This window comes from Schistocerca cancellata, chromosome 2, assembly GCF_023864275.1.
Source record: "Schistocerca cancellata isolate TAMUIC-IGC-003103 chromosome 2, iqSchCanc2.1, whole genome shotgun sequence".
Lineage (NCBI taxonomy): Eukaryota > Metazoa > Arthropoda > Insecta > Orthoptera > Acrididae > Schistocerca > Schistocerca cancellata.
Window position 1 is genome coordinate 943,557,127 of NC_064627.1, and position 13,576 is coordinate 943,570,702.

Here is a 13,576-nt window from a genome sequence, read left to right on the forward strand (position 1 = left end):
GTTAAATGACTGTGGGGAACTGTACCGAATGCCTTGCGGAAGTCAAGAAACGCGGCATCTACCTGGGAACCCGTGTCTATGGCCCTCTGAGTCTCGTGCACGAATAGCGCGAGCTGGGTTTCACACAATCATCTTTTTCGAAACCCATGCTGATTCCTACAGAGTAGATTTCTAGTCTCCAGAAAAGTCATTGTACTCGAACATAATAAGTGCTCCAAAATTCTACTACTGATCGACGTTAGAGATATAGGTCTCTAGTTCTGCACATCTGTTCGACATCCCTTCTTGAAAACAGGGATGACCTGTGCCCTTTTCCAATCCTTTGGAATGCTACGCTCTTCTAGAGACCTACGGTACGCCGCTGCAAGAAGGGGGGCAAGTTCCTTCGCGTGCTCTGTGTAAAATCGAACTGGTATCCCATCAGGTCCAGCGGCCTTTCCTCTTTTGAGCTATTTTAATTGTTTCTGTATCCCTCTGTCGTCTATTTCGATATCTACCATTTTGTCATATGTGCGACAATCTAGAGAAGGAACTACAGTGCAGTCTTCCTCTGTCAAACAGCTTTGGAAAAAGACATTTAGTATTTCGGCCTTTAGTCTGTAATCCTCTGTTTCAATATCATTTTGGTCACAGAGTGTCTGGACATTTTGTTTTGATCCACCTATCGCTTTGAAAACCTGTTAGCTTAAAGGTGGAACACAGGTTATTATGCAAGACATAGATTACTACTAAAACATCCTGCACGAGTTAATAAGTCTGAGAAGCTGAGTGGTGTGTACGTAACAGAGGTGGGAGATGGCGATGAAAAGTAGATAGGAAAGACAATGAAAGATGTAGAAAACTAAAATGGAGTGAAGCAAAGAGTAGTTACAGTGAAGAAAAGCTGAGCTGCAATAAATTAACGTAAATTGAGGCCAGGTGAGTGGCGAGAAGCAAGGACATGTTGGACATGTTGTAGTGCTAGTTCCTACCTCCAGAGTTCTTGGAAACTGGTGTCTGGGGGAAGAATCCAGATGGCGCATGTGGTGAAACAAGCACCAAGGTCACGAATGTCATGTTATAGAGCATGCTCTGCAACAGGATATTGCGAGTTAGCTGGTATATATCCTCTGCCTTTGCCCATTCATCCTAATTGATAATTTGGTGGCTGTCTGCTGATGTCCGTTTATCCTAATTTATAATATGGGGTTAGTCATGCCAATGTAGAAGGCTGAATAGTGTTTATGTAATAGCTGGTATATGACATGTGTCGTTTCACAGGTGGCTCTCCCTTTAATAGTATGTCATTTACCAGTTACAGAGCTATCATAGGTGGTGGTAGGAGGGTGCATGGATCAAGTCTTCCAGCAGGGACGATCACAGGGATAGGAACCATATGGTAGCGAGATGGGTGCAGAAGGAGCAGAGGGTCTGACAAGAATATTGTGAAGATTGGGAGAGCAATGGAAAGCTATTCTAGGTGAAGTGGGCAAAATTTCAGACCGAATGGATCTCTTTCCAGGGTATGATTTTATGAAGTGATGGCCCTGTAGAAGTAGCTGATTAACACATTTCAGACCAGGATAATACTGAGTCACCAGTGGTGTGCTCTGAAGCTGGAGGGATCAAGCAGTATCAGGATTGGATGTGATGGCCTGGGAAATCTGCTTTTTAACTAGGCTGGTGGGGTAATTACATGCAGTGAAGGCTGAGTTGAGAATAGTGGTGTATTGCTGTAGAGAGTCTGCATCCAAACAAATGTTTGCCTCAGATGCCAAGGCTGTATGAGAGAGAATGTTTGACATGGAAAGGATGGCAACTGTCAAAATGTAAGCACTGTTGTTTGTTCGTAGGTTTAATGTGGACGGGAGTGTGTAGCTGGCCTTCGGTGAGGAAAAGATCAACATCAAGGAAAGGGGGATGGGATTCAGAATAGGACCACCTGAAATTTAATTGGGAGGAGGTATTCAGAGATTCCAGGAATTTTAGCAGGTCAGCCTCACCATAAGTCCGTATGGTAAAGATGTCATCAATGTATCTAAACCAAAACTAGTTGAAGTCATATGGGTCTCGGGAAAGCCTCTCCTAGTGACCCATGAAAAGGTTGGCATAGGAAGCAGCCATCCTGGTTCCCATGGCTGTACCCCTGATGTGTTTGTACATCTGCCCATCAAAGACGAAGTAGTTGTTTGTAAGTATAAAGTTGATTAAGGTAAGTAGGAAGGATGTTATAGGTTTGGAATCAGGGGGGCACTGACTGAGGAAATTTTCAGCAGCAGACAAACCATGTATGCAGGGAATGTTGGTATAGATTTTGTACTATGGGTTGCAGGTGTTGATCAACAAACACAGATATACATTCGGTGGATGCTTTGAAGCCAGCAGCTATAGGACGGTCAGGATGACTGGATTTATGGATCATAGGAAGAAGGTAAAAGTGGGCATGCATGGTTTGGGTGGGGTGAGAAATTCTAAGGATTGAGGTGTTAGACCCTGTGAGGAGCCTGAGGTTTTAAGGAGGGACTACAGGTCAGTTTGAGTCACGGGGATGGGATCTTGATGTCAGACTCTATGTAGAGGTGTCAGACAGCTGGCATATACCTTAATAAGTAGACCTTAGTAAGTAATTTTAAGAGTCAAATAAATGAAGCACTCACATTTTATTTTATGCTGAAAGGTTTGGCTGCTCAAGATGTAATCCAGGCACTGGAAGATGGAAAACTAAATCCTGAGTGTCTGAATGAAATTCCAAAAAATAAAATAAAGAAATTTCTACCACTGCTCTCAGACTGTGCCTTACTTAACATGTCTGAAATTGTTTGCAAGCTGAGAAACGGAGAACTTGCAGTTATTATGTGTACAGATGTATTTTTGCCGTGGGTAAGTATCTGTGTAAAATGTGTAATTCTTTCTCTTTTTGAAAAAGTTGTGTTATTGATAATGTGTGAAGTGTGTACAATTTCCTATGTAAGTGAAAATGATTGATAAGAGAAATCATTTATTTTTAAAACAAATTAACATGTTTTTGAAGCTCTGGTTTCACTAGTTCTTACTAAAATACCGGTACATGGTGAATGATTAGCTTCATCTTACGTCATGTTCAGAACAGAATCCAAACTTTTGTCATGGTGGCACTCATTTCAGGGGAAGCCATTCTCATACCACATTGATTCAAAATGTGTATAATTTACTTGAACTGTAGTAATTTTTCTGACCACATTTTGTACTGTTGGTTGCAGAATTGTTAGTATAACCCCCATAATCCCTACACCATTTGTGTGATAGACTGCAAATGCATCATCTTCTACAATTTTGATGTGAAATACAACCTATTATTTGTCAAATCTACCTCTGATGTAATCTAAATTTTAAAACAATCTGTGGTGGATAGTTCTTTATAAAAGTTGGTAATACTTCCATGAGAGCTAGATCTATGTAAAGGTGCCTGTTTAAACAAATAATAAGTACCACTCCTGATGCAGAGATATAATATTGAGCACCATGCTTTCCTGGTGAAACTTGTATTGAAGGTACAATACTTCCTCAACTACTTTAGATATATCTACTCTTCACATAACTCAGTTGATGTATTGTACCATCCCACAGACAATTGCAGAAGATACAACCTCCTGAACAAAAATATTTTGCTGTTTGACGTAGTACATTCCAAATTTAGTATTTTTGCTCCCTATGTGAAAGTATCTTAATCCACTTCGCAATTTATCTAATGCCATCAGCTGTTTATAATCACTGCCAATCACACGCCATCAGGCACTGTATTGTTTTATGAGATAAGCATGTAATCAAGAAATTAATCTCCAAACAGGCGAGTGACCATCGTGCCAGTCAATTGCTCTTAAAAAGAATGCCAGCAATTTTGATGTCGTGCCAAAGTGTGTCTTTCCAACAAACAGCACCAGAGAAAGTAGTAAGTGCGAAGAAAATGTTAGTGGAAAGCGAAAGGTTTCTGTTATTGAACTAAGAGTGTCTTTTCAGGTAGTTGGGAAGGAAAACCAATGATCAGTTCCATTCCACTATTTAGCTTCTCTTCTTCTCTGTTTGACTTGTCTTTCTTATTGATTACCCTCTTTCTGTTGTACATTTCATAGCTGTCAGCATCCTTTGACATCTCCACAAACATCCATCATGTTTTATAATTTATTCATTCTGTCCATTCAGGATATGTTTATATTCAAATTTTCTCTCTTTAAATTCATCCATGTGTTGTTCAGTTATTTAAAAATGTTGCCAGGTTTGGGTTTTATAATATCCTCAAAGCAGTAGTTTTAGAGTTGAGCAATCAGGAATTAAAAAGATTAACTGTTTTTCTTCTCTTTTCCTTATTTTAGTTAAGCGATACTACAAGATCATGCTCACGAAGTATCCTGGAGGCTATGAAACAGTTGACAAGCACATATCCAGCAGAAGTTAGCACTCATTTATTGGGCCCCCTCATCATTGGTACAGTGGACCACCAGCAGATACTTTCACCAATAATTGTGACTTTAGCTCCAGAACATAAGATCAGTGTCATCAGGTACAGCAGCTCACAAAATATGTTATTACATAGTCATTCTTTTGTGATATAATTATGCTGACAGGAATACCATCGTAATATTGTAAATAAACAAAAATAAGGAAAGTTGCAGACATGCACAATTAAGACACATTAAGCTTTCGGCCACAGCCTTCACCAGCAAAAGAGGAACACATGCCTCATGCACCTGTGACCACCAACTCCAGCATGTCGGGCCGGAATGTATGTTGTTTGTATGAATGGTGTGTGTTTCTCTTTTGCCGATGAAGGCTGTGGCCAAAAGCTTTATGAAAGTGTCTTTTAATTCTGCCTGTCTGCAACTTAACTTTTCTTCTTTGTGACAAGTAGCAATATGTCTTTTGCTACATTGTTGATATTTGTTATAAATCACAAAATCCTTTGAAATACATTAGTATTGAGGGTAACAGGAAGTACTGCAAAATGGTTCAAATCCTACATCGCTGATAGGAAATGAAGGGTATCATTGGGAAAGAGACATGTATTACACTATCTACATCTGTACTTTGCAAACCACCATGAGGAGTATGGCAGAGGATATGCCCCATTATACCAGTTGTTTGTCATCCAACTGGGAACTAGTTACATTTGGTTTCCCATAAGGTTCCATCGTACAGTCGCTACTTTTTCTTGGGTGTGTTAATGACCCTCTTTATCTGTAACATTACCAGATACCAAGTTTATTTTATTTGCGGATGATACAAACAATAAATTGCAAATCAAGTATAGTTTTGGAAAGATCAGTTAATGAAATTGTCATGGACATTAGTAAATGTTTCCTAACAAGTTCTTTGTCATGAAACTTTTAAAAAACACACTGCATGCCATTTAGAACTTGGAAGTTTCCCACCATGTGCCCAAAGTTAAGGATAAATAGACTGAAGTAGTCTGCTGACAGTGTTAAATTCTTGAGATTACAGCTTGACAATAAATTCAACTGGGAGGAGCATACCATGGAACTGCTGAGGCACCTAAACAGATCTATATTTGCAGTATTTACATTGTCTGGTGTAGGGGATATAAAAATAAAGAAGCTTGCGTACTATGCTTACTTTCATTCCATATTGTCATACAGGATTATGTTCTGTGGTAATCATCAAGCCAAGCTAAAGTCTTCCATGTCCAAAAATGTATACTAAGCATTATTTGTGGTGTAAACTCAAGAACATCCCGCAGAGACCTCTGCAGCCAGCTAGAGATACTAACTATTGCTTCCCAATATATTTCTTCCATAATGAAATTTGCCATTAAAAGTACTCTCTTTCTCAAAAAAATAACTCAGTTCATGGAATCAGTACTAGAAATAAGAGATTTACAGTTACTCACTCTGGTCCAGAATGGTGTTCATTACTCAGAGAGACACATTTTCAATAACTGACCAGCAGCAATAAAAAGTTTAACTACTAATAAAGTTCAGTTTAAGAGGATCCAAAAGGATTTATTGGAGGCCAACATCATCTATTGCACTGATGAATTTCTTAGGGGGACCAACTGGTGGGTATATGTTGTTAATTATGTCAGTATTAATACAGTCTGATTTCTCAATTTGGTCTAGCAATGCAATCATTGTAAAAAGACGGTGTAAAATGATTTTTTTAGTTGGAGATATATGGCCACAGTAGCCTGAGAATTATCATGTGCTCCTCATGCATTTAACATTTGTGTGTTTAACAAGTTTCTTATTACCTTTGAAATAAAAATATGCTCAAGTTTTTTATTTATTTTTTATCTGTGAGGGCCATTTCACTTGGGATCTGTGGAAGGTACATTATCAGATTTGGTTTTCTTTGGAAATATTTGTGTATTCTTATTTTTCTGACAAGCTCTGTATCCTGTAGGATCCTCCTGTGTATGGTTCCATTGGAATGAAAAGTACATCTAATCTAACCTGAAACTTGTGGGATGCATATACATATTGAATAGCATAAAAATGGCATGAAATTTCAAGTGAGTGACTATATCTTTTTTTGCTGAATTATACACACTTCTACAAGAGCACAGAGTATGATTTAATCATAGCTAATACTTGGTTTAAAAATCATGAAAGAAGGTTATATATGTGGAAGAGATCTGGAGATACTGGAAGGTTTCAGATTGATTATGTGATGGTTAGACAGAGATTTAGGAACAAGGTTTCAAATTCTAAGACATTTTCAGGGGCAGATGCGGACTCTGACCACAATTTATTGGTTATGAACTGTAGATTAAAAATGAAGAAACTGCAAAAAGGTAGGAATTTAGGAGATTGTACCTGAATAAACTGAAAGAACCAGAGGTTGTAGAGAGTTTCAGAGAGACCATTAGGTACGATTGACAAGAACAGAGGAAAGGAATACAGTAGAAGAAGAACAGCTAGCTTTGAGAGATGAAATACTGAAGACAGCAGAGGATCAACTAGGTTAAAAGACAAGGGCTAGTAGAAATCCTTGGGTAAGACAAAAGATATTTAATTTAATTGATGAAAGGAGAAAATGTGAAACTGCAGTGAATGTGCAGGTGAAAGGGAATACAAACGTCTCAAAAAGGAGATAACAGGAAGTGCAAAATGGCTAAGGAGGAATGGCTAGAGGACACGTGTAAGGATGTAGAAACATATATCACTAGGGGTAAGAAAGATGCCGCCTACAGGAAAATTAGAGACACCTTTGGACAAAGGAGAACCACCTGTGTGAATATCAAGAACTCAAATGGAAAATGAGTCCTAAGCAAAGAAGGGAAAGCAGGAAGGTGGAAGTGGTATATAGAGGTTGTACTTGAGGGCAATATTATGGAAATTGAAGAGGCTGTAGATGAAGATAAGATGGGAGATATGATAATGTGTGAAGAATTTGACAGAGCACTGAAAGATCCAAGTCAAAACAAGGCCCCAGGAATAGACAACATTCTTTTAGAACTATTGATAGCCTTGCGAGAGCCAACCATGACAAAGCTCTTCCATCTGGTAAGCAAGATGATGAGACAGGTGAAATACCCTCATACTTCAAGAAGAATATAATAATACCAATTGCAAAGAAAGCAGGTGGTGACAGATGTGAAAATTACCGAACTATCAGGTAAATAAATACTAACATGAAGTCTTCACAGATGAATGGAAAAACCGGTAGAAGTCATCCAAAGGGAAGATCAATTTGGATTCCAGAGAAATGTAGGAACACATGAGGCAATACTAACCCCATGACTTCTCATAGAAGATAAGTAAGGGAAGGCAAACCTACATTCATAGCATTTGTAAGATTTAGAGAAAGATTTCAACAGTGTTGACCAGAATATTCTCTTTCAAATTCTAAAGGTGAGAGGGGTAAAATATAGAGAGCAAAAGGCTATTTACAATTTGTACGGAAACCAGATGGCAGTTGTACAAGTTGAGGGGCAAGAAAGGGAAGCAGTGGTTGAGAAGGAAGTGGGACAGGGATGTAGCCTATCCCCTATGTTATTCAATTTGTACATTGTACAGGCAGTAAAGGGAACAAAAGAAAAATTTGGTGTAGGAATTAAAGTCCAGGAAGAATAAAAAAGAACTTTGAGGTTTGCCAATGACATTGTAATTCTGTCTGAGGCAGCAAAGGACTTGGAAGAGCAGTTGAATGGAATGGACAGTGTCTTAAAAGGAGAATATAAGATGAACATTCATGAAAGCAAAACGTGGATAACAGAATGTAGTTGAATTAAATCAGGTGATGTTGAGGGAACTATATTAGGAAACGAGACACTTAAGTAGTAGATGAATTTTGCCATTTCAGAAACAAAGTAACTGATGATGGTCGAAGTTGGGAGGATATAAAATGTAGGCTGGCTACGGCAAGAAAAGCTTTTCTCAAGAAGAGAAAGATGTTAACATCAAATAAAGATTTAAGTGTCAGAAAGTCTTTTTTTTTTTTTTTTTTAAGTACTTGTGTGGAGTGTAGCCATGTATGGGTGTGAAACATGGATGATAAACTGTGTAGACAAGAAGAGAATAGAAGCCTTCGAAATGTGGTGCTACAGAAGAATGTGGAAGATTAGATGGGTAGATAATGTAACTAATGAGGAAGTGCCAAATAGAATTGGGAAGAAGAGGAATTTGTGGCACAGCTTTACTAGAAGAAGGGAATGGTTGGCAGGACACATTCTGAGGCATCAAGGGATTACCAATTTAGTACTGGAGGGAAGTGTGGAGGGTAAAAATTGTAGAGGGAGACCAATAGATGAATACAGCAAGCAGATTCAGAAGAACATAGGTTGCAGTAGTTACTCGGAGATGGTGAGGCTTGCACAGGATAGAGTAGCATGGAGAGTTGCATCAAACCAGCCTTTTGACTGAAGAACACAACAACAAACAACGACAAGAGGGTCACCTGTGGCTGCCCACAAGAGTGTTTGTCCATGTACAACTTTATTTGTTGTTTCCAATCTGTAATTTCTGTTATAGTAATATCATCTTCCTAGGGGGCCACACAGCAGTCTGATTTTTATAATTTTTTAATATCTACAGTACATGAAGTTCAGAGAAAAATATCAATATTCCAAACTTGTTAAATGCGACTCTCAAAAATTCTCGAGAAAATCAAGTTTTAAGTTCTTTGAGCAATTTGAATTCCACTGAAGGTAGGGCAGTTTTTGGCATGCTGTCAGTAATGCTAGAGAGTGGTAATTGCTGGATTGCATCTTTTTTCAGTCATTATATTATTTTCTGTTCATTTCAAAAACCTATGTCATTTAAATATATAATTCAATTAATACATTATAATTAATGCATATTTGATTATCATTTTTATGGAGATTGCTTGTGAGCTGAGGACAAATGCGATACTAGTTTATGGAGAGATTTAACATTACTTGTTATCAGCGAGTGTTTAGACACTTTGCAACATGCATGTTACTATTAGTTGTCAATGTTGATAACAGTAGCTGAAACTGGGGTCCCATGCCACTGACTCGACAGTCACACTCACACTCGCACTGTGGAGCGGACCACAGCGTCTTTCAGTGAATTCCACAATATTTGGAAGGGATATGATATCTTTTGCAAGAGACAGTTGTGGCTGTAATAGGATTTCAGCATTGCCGAAGCAGCAGATAGTGTTTTGTGGTATGGTGCATGAAAGGCCTCTTATACAGCAAAAAGACTGTAATGTCAGATGTGGATGATGACAATTTGCCAGGTCCTTCAATGTCACAGGATGATGGCGCTGAAGATTCCTAATGCAGTGAAGCTTCATACGAAGAGTTCATTATGTTCAACAGTATGGACAAAGAAAATGTTTTTGATGACATTTACCATAAATAGAAATATGAAATTATGCATTTTCATATAAGATAATTAGATACATGTTAATTGGCATATATGTGATGAATTTTATTTGTAAATGACATAGGTATTAGAGTTGAATTGCGTGAAAAAAAAGGAGACAGGAACGAGACGCGAACCAGTGATCCAGCGTTTTCTTGTGTTGAGCGCTACGGTCAAGAATAGCTACATTTAGTGAATTAAAGTCACTGGGAGAATTTCTGAGTTTTTTCCTCAAGAATTTTTGAGAGGTGCATCAGACTGCTTTCCAAGATTGGTATTTGAGTTCTGAACTTCACGTACCATAAATATAAAAAAATTACAAAAATCTGATTGATGTGTGGTGCCCTTGTTACATTGAATTGTCTGGAAGGGGAATTCCGTGCATGGTATGCCATTTTTTAACTTTTTTTTCATTTGTAATAATGTTAATAGTGAATGTGACCTTTTTTATAGTAAATCACTATTTTCCTCCTGTAAAGCTGACAAACGATTTGTCTCTCGGCCTTTTCTGTATTCTTAAATACATCTCTTCAGTTTGGTAAAATAATTTTTTCCAATGGTTTCAGCTTTCATTACTTATTGCAGTTCATTTTGCTGCATAAAGGAAACAAAGAAATTAATTTAATAATCAATCAAAGGAAAATCCAGAATGGAATGTAACAATATTATGAAAAGGAAAGTTGACACTCACCATATAGCAGAGATGCTGAGTCGCAGATAGGCACAACAAAAAGATTGTCACAAATAAAGTTTTCGGCCCAAAAGGCCTTCGTCAAAGACCACACACACACACACACACACACACACACACACACACACACACACACACATACATGACTGCAGTCTCAGGCAACTGTAGTCACATGCCAAAAATCCACACTGACAGTGTGGCTACTCTTCTGAGACTGCAGTCGTGTGTGTGTGTGTGTGTGTGTGTGTGTGTGTGTGTGTGTGTTTTGACAATGGCCTCATGGGCTGAAAGCTTTATTTGTGAGAGTCTTTTTGTGTTAATTTAATAATCTACAGTTATAATTAAACTAAGTAGTAGAGACCTAAGGATTATAGACACTGTCCTCTCTCTCTTTTCCCAGTAGTACATAGCAGCCATTTTAAGATGCCCACAAATTAGAACAGCAACATACCAATGCTTCATACCATATAATATCTGTCAGTACTACTTCATTCCTCAGCATCGCAATGAACCTCTTTGTTGCTTAATACAACATTATGCACAGAATTCTATTCTCGTCCCTAACATTGCCCAGGTAACATAATTGTTACAATGACAAACTTGCACTGTTTATTGTACATCTTCCTTACTACAGTCTTTTAATATAGAAAGAACAGGCAAATACTTCATAGATGAAAACAAAAGCAAAGGCTTTGGGCAACAGTTAATTAGTGCATTTATACATGAGAGAAACAGCACGTTTTCAAAAACCTTCTAATGTCAACATATCTGAAGAATATCATTAAAAGTGAAGTAGCCAGTGATTAGCACACTGGACATGCATTTGAGAGGACAGTTGTTCAGATCTTTGTCCAGCCATCGGGATTTACATTTTCTATGATTTCCCTAAATTGCTCCTGGAAAATGGCAGGATTGTTCCTCTGAAAGGGCATAGCTGATTTCCTCCCCAATCCTTGAAACAATCTGAGTTATTGCTCCACCTCTAATGACCTCATTGTGGATAGGAGGTTAAACCCCTAATTTTTTTCCTTGCATAGCCAACCCTAGGGCAGATGAAAAGGGGGGTGGGGGGTAGTATCTGCTGTGCAGTATGACAGGCACTGGAGGGTTGATGCACGATTGCAGGACAGAGATGGCCCAAAGAGATTCAGCTATCAAAATGAACACTTTTGTTATATTCATACATCTGTACTTTTTGGTGTGGGGTAGCGACTATGCCTTCCCCCAGTGCTCATGGAAGGGGCCGGGTGACCCCACAAGATGATAGCCTCTGTCCAGTCAGCTTGCTGCAACATGAGCACCCAGTTTTGCTGTTACCAGTGCTCAGTGTGTAGCATGCAGCCCCATTGCATGAGTCATGCAACGAGCACCTTGGATCACCAGCATACGACGATGTTGTTGTGGTATGGTACCCAGCTCTGTGATGAATGACTGCACCCAACAGCCATTGGCCTGTGGTGTGGCAGTCCAGGAGGCAGGTACCATCACGGAGACCTGTGTTCGTGACTGCTGCTGGTGGTGGCTCCATGCTGCTTCCTTCTCTTACATAACCCCCACATCTTGGTAGAATTGTTGGATTGGGAATGCATGTGCTATCACAGTGGCAACTATTTATACAGGATAGCAGTGCTGCTGTGAGTACACCGTTTCATCACGTTTTCAACAATACTACTGAAACCCTTCGGTGCAGAAATCCCCTTGCCTATACTGCAAGAACCGTGCATTCCTGCTGTGTTGGCAGGTTTACAGGTTTAACCGAGCCTACAGCTACTACAATACTAGGTGCATCGATTAGTCCAAATCTGATAAACACTTGTCCTGTCCATTCACATCTAGTTCTATTTTTACTTTGTTATTATTATTGTGATCACACGAAATAATTTCACCACAAAGTCAAACGAAGTAAAACAAATGAACAAAAGTACTTACCTTACTATTGTGTGGCTTGATTATTCAGCTGTAAGGTGACAAACAATGGATCCATAATAGGTCACAGGTTAGATTACCAGTCAGTCTTGGGATATTTGTCTGTCACTTACTATTTATTTCACATCTGACAATGTTAGCATGAAAAATATCAAACTGCACAATGGGGCGGAATCCATACCCTTGTAGCTGTCTGGGTAAGTCAGTTCAAGGCTGGAACAAGACAATTTTGCCTTGCACATTCTCAGTTTATACCTGCCACATATATTGTTTCTTTCATAGTGAAATTATTTCCTTTCAAATTTATGAACCACTCTCCTGCAAAAAAATACAATCACCTTTATATGAATATGTGATGTCTGTTCTTTCAGACATGTCCAAAAGAACAGGCACCAGGCGTTCACATAATTGACTCGTCTCAATGAGCAATGGATCCACCATATTCAGTGCAAATGCGCAGTTATGTCTGACCTCCTGTGGGAATCTCAAAGTAGCTAGCATGGAGGACATGGACAGGGGCTGTATGCAGATAGGTGGTGTTAGGTGGGGATGTGGGTCGGCCGAGAGGCACGTTGACATAGTCACGTGCAGTCGTGATAAACACCATGTTGGGTGGTGCATTGGTTAATGCACTTGCTTACTAACCAGGAGATCATGGGTTCAAATCCTGGTCTGGCACAAATTTCCATTCATCCTTGCGGATGCTGTACGACGTCCCCTCCTCCTCCTCCTCCTCCTCCTCCTCCTCCTCCTTCACTGAGTGAGGTGGCGCAGTGGTGAGCACATTGGACTTGTATTTGGGAGGAAGTCAGTTCAATCCTGTATCCGGCCATCCTGATTTTGGTTTTTTGTGATTTCCCTAAATCGCTCCAGGCAAATGCTGGGATCATCCTTTTGAAAGGAAACGGCCGTCTTCCTTTCCCATCCTTCCCTAATCCGATGGTCTCACTGTTTAGTCTCCTCCTCCAAATAACCCAACCCCTCCTACTTCAGTTTACATAACAACCATCTTTAGTTTAAAGTCGATGACGATGATGATGATGAGGTCCCATACTCCGAGAAGCGTAGGGGACAATGCGGGAGACCCGCACCGCCGTACTAGGCAAGGTCCTAGGGGAGGTGGTTTGTGATTGCCTTCCTCCGATCGTAATGGGGA

General features: G+C 39.4%; 1 protein-coding gene across 3 annotated transcripts in view; it reads left to right on the forward strand.

The window, feature by feature from the left end:
- LOC126148860 (uncharacterized) overlaps window positions 1-13,576 on the forward strand; it is a 98,546-nt gene that overhangs the window by 61,306 nt on the left and 23,664 nt on the right. For all 3 annotated transcript variants that reach the window (XM_049915782.1, XM_049915780.1, XM_049915781.1), the window contains 2 exons: window positions 2,657-2,859; window positions 4,329-4,516. In XM_049915782.1, the coding sequence (XP_049771739.1) occupies window positions 2,657-2,859; window positions 4,329-4,516 (391 nt within the window). The remainder of the gene's footprint in view (window positions 1-2,656; window positions 2,860-4,328; window positions 4,517-13,576) is intronic.